The sequence below is a fragment of the Myotis yumanensis genome, unplaced genomic scaffold (genome assembly GCF_028538775.1).
Source record: "Myotis yumanensis isolate MYYU_CA2020_CCGP unplaced genomic scaffold, mMyoYum1.0.hap1 SCAF_17, whole genome shotgun sequence".
In the NCBI taxonomy this organism is placed as follows: domain Eukaryota; kingdom Metazoa; phylum Chordata; class Mammalia; order Chiroptera; family Vespertilionidae; genus Myotis; species Myotis yumanensis.
The window spans coordinates 12,813,720-12,825,927 of NW_027223768.1; the positions used below are offsets into that span (position 1 = coordinate 12,813,720).

The window sequence follows — 12,208 nt, forward strand, 5'->3', positions numbered from 1 at the left end:
GGGGACATTCCCAAAATCTCCCTCAAAAGTCCAGGCAAGTGACCTGGGGAACATTTCCTTTGGGAATCCCATTTTCCTCACCCACCAAAATGCATATTCTTTAGAAATCTGCGTCTGAAGCCAATCATTATCTCATATTTTAAAATAACAAATGTGTTTATTTATTTATTTATTTGTTTGCAGGCCCAGACAAACTTGATTAGAAAAGAAGCGCCCAGGCGGGGGTTAGGCTGAGCCCATGACGTGCCACACCCCCCAGCCAATGGAAAGGCCAGGACAGGGGGAGGGCGGAAGTGACGAGCCGTATCCCTCCGCGGGGCGAGAGGGTCGGTGGGGGGAGTCGGCGTCTCTCTCCCCCGCGCCAGCTCCTGTACACGGAGCCGCATTCCTTGGCCCTCCCACCCCCTCCCTCGGGGCCCCCCCCGCCCCCCTCGGGGAAAAAAAATCCATCCCAAATCACTCGCACACGAGGGAGGTTTCCTCGCACCCTCAGGGAGACGAGCTTTCAACGGTTCCCTCTTCTCCGTCTCCCCCCAAGCCCCCGTCCCCTCCCCTGCTCCCACCCCCTTCTCCCGGCGCCGAGTGCAGGTCCCTTTAAGGCGACGGCGCCTTCTCCGGGTCAGACTACCGGCGGCGACGACCACGGGAGGTGAGTGAGCGAGCCTTCTCTCTCCCCACCCCCTTCTCCCGGGGGTTCCGTTATCTTTCCGTTCGGCGAGGCGTTCGGAGACGAGACAATGAGAGGGGGATGGGGCGGGGACGCAGGGTGGAGGCGGGGGGCCGGTGGCGCGCGCCCCCGCCCCCCGCGAGTGGCGAGCGGCGGCGCGGCCCACGGCGGCGGCGGCGACTGGCGTGGGGGGCGGCGCGCGAGCGCGAGTGTGAGTGCGTGCGACCCGCTGGAGCGGCGCGGCGGCCGGGCCGGGAGGCCCCTGCCCGCCCGCCCGCCCGCCCGCCTGTCTGCCTGCCGGCGCCCCCGCCCCCCGGCGGCCGCTACGGCGCGCGCGCGCGCGCACTCGAGCCCCACGGCCCCGCACACCCGACGTCCACACGCACGCCCGGCGCGAGGCGTCTCGGAGGAGTGGGCGGCGCGGGCGCGGGTGCGGGTGCGGGTGCGGGCAGCGGCCCGCTGGGGAAGGGGCGGGGGTGCGGGCGGCGGCGAGACGGCGGGCGGGGCGGGCGTGGGGCCGGGGGCGGGGCGGCGGCCCCGGGGTCGGGGCGGGGGGTGCCGGGCCTGCTGCGCTCCCCTCGCTCCTGGGGAAGCGGGGCGCTCGGCTGGAGTGCGGGGAGGAGCGGGTGATGGCTCAGCCCCCTGTTATGTAATCCCCGCCTGGTCCAGGAGCGCATCCCGAGCCTCGGTGCCCGCGGTTAGTTTGTCAAGTCCCCTCCCTCGGCCCCACACTTTCCCGGGGATGGCGCCGTGACTTACAAAGTGGGATGGGGCGGAAAAATATGTTCTGGTGATTCTATTCCGCCGCGGTGGGCGCCATGTTTCTCCCAGGGACTCCTTTCCTCTGGATTCTTAGCCATTTACTCCGAAAAGGAGTGATTTCGTGGACCCACCTGCTCTCCCTCCCTTCCGGGCGTTTTCCTGATTTCTTCCCCCGTGAGTCTCGGGATTCCCTCCCACTCGCGGGACGTGTCTCTGCTCATGAGTCCTGGACGTTCTTAGCTCAAAAAGGCCGAGTTGGGAAGACGGTCTCATTTTGGAGGTGGAGGTGGAGGTACAGTTGCACTGTCTCAGACCAGCCCAGCGCTCTGCATTCTTGTTTTGACACCTTCCATCGCAGCTCAGAGCCCACATGTCACCTGCGATGGGCTTGTATCTCAAACTAAACTAAGAATTAACCGGATGACAAAGGCGCAGGGAAGGCCGCTTCCTGGTAAACGACATTGAACTTGGCGACACCCCCCTCTCCCCACTTGCTCTTGGGACTGGGGATTGGACTCTAAATTTGATCCACTTGGCATAATTCTTGGGGTTCGTAAAAAGTAAGTTGGAAATGGCTAAAAGTGCAGTTTGGTAGGGTCTCATCCCCAAGACTGATGGCGAGGGAGGTGTCTACGTTTTTAACTGCTGTCCCTCAGTTGAGACTGATTAAGGTAACTTCCACATTGGGAATTGTTGGTCTAGCATGAAGGTGCTCAAAATAAAACCTTAAAACAAAATTGCAATCTGTGCCCTTGGTTCCCTGCTCCTTTCCTGTGTCGGTGTGTATCTCAAACTAAATGAACTAACGGAATGAGGACTCTAGGGGTGGACAGGGTTTTGTTGGTGTTTTCACCACACCTTGAACCAGTGGTATAATCTAGGAAAGCGGTTCTGAAAGAACGATCCACTGAAAAATGGGGATCTCCTCAGACCCTTGAGAGCCAGGAGGTTGTAACTATTTCCAAAATAACACTAAAATGCTGTTTATCTTCTTCACCGACATTTGCACTCATGGTCCAAAAGCAAGGATGGGTAAAACTACTATTGGTGTTTTAGCCCAAAGCAAAGAAGTTGAGTGAAACGCTGCAATCCTTACTTGAGAATGTCTTTGATGAGGCAATAAAAATGATTAATGTTATTAAATCTCAGACCTTGAGTCCTAGGGAGTATCATGCTAAGTGAAGTAAGTCAGTCAGAGAAACACAAGTACAGTAGGTCCTTGGGTTACATCGGAGATCTGTTCCTACGGCCTGAGGTAACGGGATTTTCGCCGTAAGTTAGAACCCACCTACATAAGCACCTGCGTCACTCACATGGAGCACAGACACAGCAGTAATGAAGTGAAACTGTAAAAAAATTTAAAAGAAAGATAACAATTACTGGCCTTTACTTGTGGTAAATAAATAATAAAAAACATAAAGCACATATGTACATACGTTGAAATGACGGAACTTTTTTTTTTTTATAAATAAATGGGAGATGGAGACGTAACCACGAAACAACGTACGTCAAGTCCGACGTAACCGGAGGACTGCCTGATACACATGATCTCACTCATGTGGAATCTAATTAACAAAATAAACTGATGAATGGAGTGGATCCAGAGACATGGAAGCATGGAACAGAGTGCGGAATCTTGGAGGGAAGGAGGGGACAGGTGGGTGGGTAGGAGGTAATCAACCAAAGAACGTGTATGCATATATGCATAACCCATGGACACACAGTAGGGTGGTGAAGGCCTGGAGTGGGGGGCGGGGGCAGGCTGGAGAGGACCAATGGGGGGAAAGGGGGGACTTATATAATACTCTCAACAATAAAGATTTTAAAAAAAATCTCAGCCCTAACCGGTTTGGCTCAGTTGATAGAGCATCAGCCTGCGGACTGAAGGGTCCCAGGTTCAATTCTGGTCAAGGGCATGTACCTCGGTTGCGGGCACATCCCCAGTAGAGGGTGTGCAGGAGGCGGCTGATTGATGTTTCTCTCTCATCGATGTTTCTAACTATCTCCCTCTCTGTAAAAAAATCAATAAAATATTAAATAAATAAAAAGTTGGACAATGAATAAATGGTCTATCATCCATTATTTAAAAAAAAAACAAAAAAACCTCAGCCCTTGAGTTCACATCTTTTTAATTTTTAAGTATCTGACCAAATGGGAAGTATGCTTAGAGTACTTATGCTGCCTAACAAGGTCTGACCCATGTCATAAGGAAAAGAACTCATGAGGATGAGTTGTGGAACAGCATTGTTTGTTTCATGGAACAGCAGTTTTACTTGAAAGAATGACTGACTAGTTTTTTACACTTGAGTGTTTGGTGGATGTTTTCTTGAATGAAATGAGCTTGTCACTTAGAGGAAAACAGTTGACATCATTTGTTGCCAATGGTAAAAATTTGAGTGAAATTAGAATTCTCAAATGTCGCCGAAACCGGTTTGGCTCAGTGGATAGAGCATCGGCCTGCGGACTGAAAGGTCCCAGGTTCGATTCCGGTCAAGGGCATGTGCCTGGGTTGCGGGCACATCCTGGGTTGCGGGCACATCCCCAATAGGAGATGTGCAGGAGGCAGCTGATCGATGTTTCTCTCTCATCGATGTTTCTAGCTCTCTATCTCTCTCCCTTCCTCTCTATAAAAAATCAATAAAAATATATTTCAAAAAAAAAAAAGAATTCTCAAATGTCGACATCTTGCCCAGCTGGTGTGGCTCAGTGGTTGAGTGTTGACCTATGAACCAGGAAGTCATGATTCAATTTCCTATCAGGACACATATCTGAGTTTCGTGCTTGCGCCCAATTAGGGGGCATGTAGGAGGGATATTTACTAACTGTAACCATGGGCGAGTTACTTAATCTCACTAAACCTCCGTTTTGACCTCATCTGTAAAATGTAGTTACTTAGGACAAAAAATTGTGAGACTTCACAGAGATAATGAATGTAAAGTGCATAATAATAATACCTGGCTATGTCACAGTAAAATAAAATATATTTCCAGATAATATTGAGTCTTTATTCTCCATATATGTTTTTGTTGAAAGTGAAGACCTCTGATTTAAATTACCCTAAAGCTGGTTGGTGCTTTGTATGGTACGACTTTGATAGATTCTTTGGCATTCTGGTTTGTGATACTAAGACATAGCCACAAAAACATTTTTACATGTAAATCTGGGGAGTCTAGGGGAATGGAAATAGACTAATGTTTTGCTAGTATTTAGCAGAGTTAAATGCAGTTAGACTAAAAATGGAATTTAGACCACATACAACTGTCTGTGAAGAACTTTCATTGGGAGAGGGACTCCTGAATATTAAACCCTTTGGAAATAAGGAACTTATTGCTTACTTTAGTTGTGTTAGTAAACAGCATATAACTTAATATTTGGGTGCTTATTGATAGGAGATTTGTTGTCACAAAAGTGGAAAGCGTTTTGTGTTTAGCAATAGTAGACAGATTATTAACTATTAAGAATCTATTGTGAATACTACACGTAACAACAGATCCTTTGAGAGATAAAATGGGCTATGCAAAGGATTGGATGAATAAAAGCTTATTACAGGTTTAACAGTAATTCATTTTATAGCCATATTAAGGAGTCAGCCCTGTAGGTTTTCTGTAGTGAATCCTTTTTAAAGCTCCAAATTGAGGTAACTTGAAAACAAATGCCAGTTACCTTGGGCATTATTGTTTATTTCTCACCCTACAGAAAGAGAGTGATGTTCTTAAATTTTTTGTTTATTAAAACATTTTTTCCTGTTCCAAGTGTTCTTTGTATATTGATTTATGAGCTAGTATGTACTAGCAGTGAATTGAAAATGTTAGATTCAGAATTTTTTATTTCTGGAATTGACTTTACAGCTATGAAAGAAACAGACAAATTAAAGGAATTCAAAGTGTCAGAACCAAATCCGTCTGGGGAGCTTTGGTAGAAAACAGGTGTTTTCCTAATCTTATTTGAGATGAAAACAGGTAAACATTTGCTGCCCGTTAAATACCTCAAAAGTAGACTGACAGATATATCTGCAGGATTCTTTTTGCTGCTTTTTAAATAACATCATTTATAAAGAGGCTCTTTGTACCTTACCTTTTCAATTTTATAGGCTTTTACTGATTAGTTGATTATGTAGGACCTGAATATAAAATAGACTACCATATTTACCAGCATTTTAAGACATAATTCACTCCTCCCTAGAAAGATCTGTACCTGGTAAACCCACATAATGGATGGAAGGAAGAATGCCAAATACTTAAAAGACTGCAGGAATTGCTAATAGTCCTGTGTGAGCTGCAGTGTCGAGTAAAGAAAGCTTACCTAGTGAACAAAAATCATGTTGCTAGTACAACCTATACTAATAAAAGGGTAATATACTAATTAGACTGGGAGACTTTCCGGACAAAGCCGGAGAGGGCAGTTGGGGGTGATCAGGCCGGGGGGCAGTTGGGGGGCAAGCAGGCCGGCAGTAGGAGGCAGTTGGGAGCAAGCAGACCAGCAGGAGGAGAAGTTGGGGGCGATCATGCTGGCAGGGAGGGCAGTTGGGCTTGAGCAGGCCACCAGGCAGAGTGGTTAGGGGTGATCAGGCAGATAGGCAGGCAGGTGAGCAGTTAGGAGCCAGTGGTCCTGGATTGCAGGAGGGATATCTGACTGGCAGTCGGACATCTCCCAAGGGGTCCCAGATTGGAGAGGGTGCAAGCCGGGCTGAGGGACACCCCCCCCCCCCCCCGCCATGCACGAATTTCATACACCAGGCCACTAGTCTATATATAAGCCTAAGCGACCATTACGATGGAACGACTGGTCCCTATGACGCGCACCTACCACCAGGGGGCAGGTGCTCTACACAGGAGCTTCCCCCAGCCTGCAGGCCCCAATTGCTGATGGGGTCTGCCAGCCAACCTCCTGGTTCCTCCCCTGGCCGGCAGGCCCTGATTGCCCAATCGGGGCCAGGCCCCTGGGCTGGGATGGGGAACCGGGGATGGGTGGCAGCAGTTGTGGCCCAGGGAGGCCAAGGGCTGGCTCCCTCCTCGGGTTGGCAGCCAACCTCCTGGGTCTCTCCCTCTGGCTAGCAGGCCCTGATCGGCCTACCACCCACCTGCTGCAGTGGTGGTTGGCCCCTTCCCCTGGCCAGCAGGTCCCAATTACCCAATCAGGGCTGGGACGGGGAACTGGGGGTGGGTGGCAGCGGACACGGGCAGGGAAGGAAGGAGGAGGCGGGGGACCTGATTGGCCCTGATCACTGGCCAGGGCTAGGGATCCCACCTGTGCACAAATTGTGCACAGGGGCTTTGTGTGTGTGTGTGTGTGTGTGTGTGTGTGTGCGCGCGCGCGCGCACCTAATATGCTAATTGTCTGACAGTTCGACCAGTCACTATGATGCACACTGATCCCCAGAGAGCAGACACTCCAACCGGTAGGTTAGCTTGCTGCTGGTGTCCGGCCAGGTGAGACGGGCCAGACATGCCCTGGAGCCAACCTCCCACGGTCCCTCCCTGGCCTCTATAATATTCTTCTAATTAATTTCCTCTCAATGTGCTTGAATCTGTGCACTGGGCCTCTAGTTTGTTACTATAAAATACAGAAACCATATATGTTACCAAGATGTCGAATAATGAATAGCCCTAGCCAGTTTGGCTCAGTGGATAGAGTGTCAGGCTAAAGGGTTGTGGGTATAATTCCAGTCAAGGGCATGTACCTCAGTTGCAGGCTCGATCCCCAGCCCTGGTCAGGGCACGTGCTGGAGGCAACCAATCGATGTGTCTTTCTCACATCGATGTTTCTCTCCCTCTGTCTCTCCCGCTCCTTTCCACTCTAAGAATCAATGGGAAAATATCCTCAGGTGATGATTAACAACAATAAAAAAGATGGGGAATAATGGATTGGGTTAATGGAACATGGCAGTGTTCATCTTATTTTACACTACCTCTGACCCACCTTAGATTAATTTCTTTTTTCTAATGTTACTTAATTATTGTGCTATATCTTAAGAAATGTGCATACAATCTGTATGAAAATTGCTCCCAGAAATAAGAAGAGGTTAGCAGAAAATTCAACCAACAAAGCTACCAGTTTGACTTAGTAAATGGCAAAAAGATGACAGAATATTATAGTATAAAATATCACAACCAAAATATGAGTTAGGTAGTTTTTCTCCCCAGCTTTTTTTTTTTTTTTTTTTTTTTCCATTTCAGAGGTACAGTTGACCAAAAACTTTAAGATATTTGAAGTATACATCATGGTGATTTTATAAACGTATACATTGTGAAAGGATTCCCCCTATCTAGTCAACATGTCCATCACCTCACATTTATTTATTTATTTATTTAGAACATTTTAAGTTCTACTCACTTAGCAAATTTCAGATATACGATACAGTGTTATCAACTATAGTCACCGTATTATACATTAGATTCACAGACCTTTTCATCTGATCCCTCAGCTTTTTACTAATAAAATTTCATGAATGTACAAAAGGTAAAAATACTATAAGGAGTACCTATACCACCTAACATTAAAAAAACATTTTTTATTTATTGATGTGTGGGTTTTTTTTGAGAGAGAAAAGCATCGATTTGTTGTTTCACTTAAACATTATGTGTCCTACTGGGGATTGATCAAACCCACATTTTTTTTTTTAAGAGAGAGGGGAAGGGAAGGGAATGCGGGGGGGGGGGGGGGGGGTGAGGGGGTGAGGAGAGAAACATCGATTGGCTACCTCCCATACATGCCCCTACGGGGCAGGGATTGAGCCTGCAATCGAGATACTTGCCCTTGACTGGGAACTGAACCTAAGATCCTTCAGTCCATAGGCTGTTCCACAAGCTAAGGCTCTACCACAGCCAAACTGGCTGGGACCAAATCCACAATTTTGCCATATCAGACGATGTTCTAACCAACTGAGCTACCCAGCCAGGGCCTAGATCAGTGATGGCGAACCTTTTGAGCTCGGCGTGTCAGCATTTTGAAAAACCCTAACTTAATTCTGATGCTGTGTCACATATAGAAATTTTTTGATATTTGCAACCATAGTAAAACAAAGACTTATATTTTTGATATCTATTTGATATGTTTAAATGCCATTTAACAAAGAAAAATCAACCAAAAAAATGAGTTTGTGTGTCACCTCTGACACGCGTGTCATAGGTTTGCCATCACTGGCTTAGATGCAACAATTTTTAATATATTGGCATATTTGATGTCTCTTTAAAAAATGCCAAAATATCTGTATATTTGCTGAACCAGTTGAAAGTCATAGTCATAACATTTCCATTAAATATTTCATGTATCCACTACATAACACTAATACCATTATCCTTTCTAAAAAATTCCCAAATGGCATCCAGTAACTTCAGGCATACCTTGGAGATAATGTGGGTTTGGTTCCAGACTGTCGCAATAAAGCAAGTCACACAATTTTTTTGGTTTCCCAGTGCATATAAAAGTTATGTTTACAATATGCTGTAATCTATTATAAACAGTACAATAACATTATGTCTAAAAACACAAGGTGCAGACCTTAATTAAAATACTTTATTGCTGAAAAATGCTAACCATCATCTGAGACTGTTAGAAAAATGGTGCCAATAGACTTGCTCAACACAGCGTTGCCATATAGCTTCTACTTGTAGAAAATGCCGTTATCTGTGAAGCACCATAAAACAAAGTATGCCTGTAGTCTATATTCAAATGCTCCAGTTGTCTCATAATGTTATTTATAGTATTTTTATGAACCAGAATCCAATAAAGGTTCACGTGTTGCATTTTGTTATGTCTAGTTTCTTTTCACCGAGTTTGGTCTTCTCACTGTGTGTGTGTGTGTGTGTCTGTGGCATTGACATTTTAAAGGAGACCATGTCATATATAATATTTCATATTCTGCATTTGTCTGATTATTTCCAAATAGAAAGTCTCACTTTCCGGATTTATCTCATTATTTTTTTGTGGTGCTACTTATTCCTCTATTGCTGTATTTCCTATAAATCGGAAGTTACATTTAAATGCTTGCTTTTGACATATGTAATACTTTCTACAATAAATATTTTAAAACATGCTTGTTTTTGACGGCCAGCCTGGCTCAGTGGTTGAATGTCGACCTATGAACCAGGAGGTCATAGTTCAAATTCCAGGGCACATAGCTGGGTTGCAGGCTCAATCCCCGATGGAGGGCATGTAGGAGGCAGCTAATCAGTGATTCTCTCTCATCATTGATGTTTCTATCTCTCTCCCTCTCCCTTCCTCTCTGAAATAAAAAATATATATATTTATATTTTTATATATTTTTTTTAAAGAAAAAAATTTCCAGGTGTGTGTGTGTGTGTAAAATTAAGTTAAAGGTTTGGTGTGGAAAGAGGTTAAACATGAGTAGAATGATAGTTCGGGAAGATTCTTACATTTTAGTACCACATATATAATAATTCCTGTCTTTGGTCAAAAATAGTCGAAAGGTGACTGTGTGCCATGGATCAATCACTTGAAAGACCAAAGAGAATAATGATGTTTCTTTCTTCAGCATCTTGGTGGAGGTATTAAATACAGTATTTCATCATATTAACGAAGATTTCTTTTTGATAATGAAAACTACAAGAAAGATGCCAAGTTTGCATTTTTCACTTTTAAAGTTTGACTGAAGTATTTAGGCTGATATCTATTGTAACATGGCCTATCTTTCCAACAGAGTTAAATTTTTGTACTCTGAGCTAGAGATGGTGAAATGAAAGTAATGGTCATGTTCTGAGATAAGAGTCTAGGTCAGATAGCTCTATTTATTTTGAAGGAAAATTTTCTATAGATTGCTCAACATGTGTATGGAGAATTTGCTTGCAGCTGGTCAGAGCTGAAAGAAGATTTTTAAAAACCATCTATAGAGGTTATCCACATATGTATTTATTCTTTTGGGTTTGATATTTATACATTAATCATCTGTTGCCTTTGACTCTCAGAAAGTCATACGGCAAGGAACAATGTATAAAATTAAGTAATTAGGGCCATAGCTAGTGTGTTCAGTGGTTAGAAGGGTGCTAGGTTTAATTCCTGGTCAAGGGCACAAACCTGGGTTGCAGGGGATGCATTCGGATGCTAGCTCTCACTCTCTCTCTCGCGCTCTCTCTCTCTCTCTCTCTCTCTCTCCTCCCACCTCTCTACACTCTCTAAAAATCAATGGGAAAAATATCCTGAGGTGAGGATTAACAAAACAAACAAAAGTAGTTAGGAGGGGAAAGGTCAGAGTGTTACCTTTTTCAGTGGAATTAGACTGGAAAATACAGTTGTGTGTAGTCTTGGCTCAAAGAATGACTGTGATATGGACTTGGTTTCTTTTAAATTCAATTTATGGCTAGCATTGTCTTTAATATATGTAAATTAAATATGAAACTAAGAAAATTTACATTGGTATCTTAGATCTTTTTCTTTTTTTGCTCATTCTCCCCTTTGTGGTTTTTTTTTTTTTTTTTTTTTTCCCCTTTGTGGTTTTGGGAAAACAAATAATTAAGAAGAATATTAGAGACTACTTAGAAGCAAGTTAATAAGCACTTTACCCATTAAAACTGGGCACTTGACTGTAGCTAGTTAACTCACTGAGGCATTGTCTGGATTTTTTAAAATTTCAAGAGAACAATGCCATCTAGTTGGGTATCTCGCAAACTAATGCTATCATATTGTATGGCCCTAACTACTTAACTCAGGTTGGTTGTTTTGCTTTGTTTTATTTTTGGCTTGGTGGTGTGGTGAAAATTTTACTGAGATACTAAGGGCTTGAGAACCTTTGCATTAAAGGCTTTGTTTGAACATCGAGCAGTAATGCTACTCCCATTCCAAGTCAAAGAAATTGACCTTTAGTCAACTAATATTGGAGGGCAGAATAGCAATAGCTTTGTTTACATTGCAAAGATGTAGACTTTGTTTTTAAAAGAAACACATAGCTGATGCCTGGCCCAAGTGGCTCAGTGGTTGAGTGTCGACCTATGAACCGGGAGGTCACGGTTCGAATCCTAGTCAGGGCACATGCCCGGGTTGTGGGCTCAATCCCAAATAGGGGATGTACAGGAGGCAGCCGATGAATGATTCTCTCTCATCATTGATGTTTCTCTCTCTCTCTCTCTCCCCCTCCCTCCGTGAAATCAATAAAAATATATTTACAAAAATTTAAAATAAAAGAAGCACATAGCTGACTTCAAAACTATGGGGGAGTACTAGACAGTAGGAGGGCTGGGACTAGTGTGAGAGAAATGAGATTCTCATCTTGGGTGCAAAATTTAAGAGGTTGCAAAAAGACTCAGTAATAAAGAAAATAGTATTTATAATAATTTTGGACCCTTGGAAATAGGGTAGGTTAGAGGACATGGTAGAGGGTAGTACAAGGGGATAGGTTACCAATGGATTCAACAGTCAGATTCAGTGTTTGGTATAAAACACTTTTTTTCCATTCTGAGGTCAATATCTTATTTTATTTCTTATTTTTTTGTAGCATGGCGGACACCGACCTGTTTATGGAATGTGAGGAGGAGGAGCTGGAGCCATGGCAGAAAATCAGTGATGTCATTGAGGATTCTGTAGTTGAAGATTATAATTCAGTGGATAAAACTACTACAGGTAACAAAAACTCTTTGATCTTACATTGCTTAAGTTGACTTAATTGAAGGACATTTTTGTTAAGAAAGTGTGAGGTGGGGAAGGACTTTAATGATCCAGGGACGCCTCGTTGTGGCTACCTTTATTTTCCAGTGTCTAATTTGTATGTGCCTCTGTTTCCTCATACATAAAGTTAGGCACACTGTATTGAATTCATTAAAAACATTG

At 44.3% G+C, this 12,208-nt stretch overlaps 1 protein-coding gene across 6 annotated transcripts in view; it reads left to right on the forward strand.

The window, feature by feature from the left end:
* Positions 1-372: 372 nt before the first annotated feature.
* The window catches only part of POGZ (pogo transposable element derived with ZNF domain), a 40,911-nt gene continuing 29,075 nt past the window's right edge, over positions 373-12,208 (forward strand). For 4 of the 6 annotated variants that reach the window (XM_070395794.1, XM_070395795.1, XM_070395796.1 and 1 more), the window contains exons 1-2: positions 373-649; positions 11,877-12,001. In XM_070395794.1, coding sequence (XP_070251895.1) covers positions 11,878-12,001 — 124 coding nt within the window. In that variant the 5' untranslated portion in view covers positions 373-649; position 11,877. The remainder of the gene's footprint in view (positions 650-11,876; positions 12,002-12,208) is intronic. The other 2 variants (XM_070395798.1, XM_070395799.1) reach the window with 1 other exon arrangement.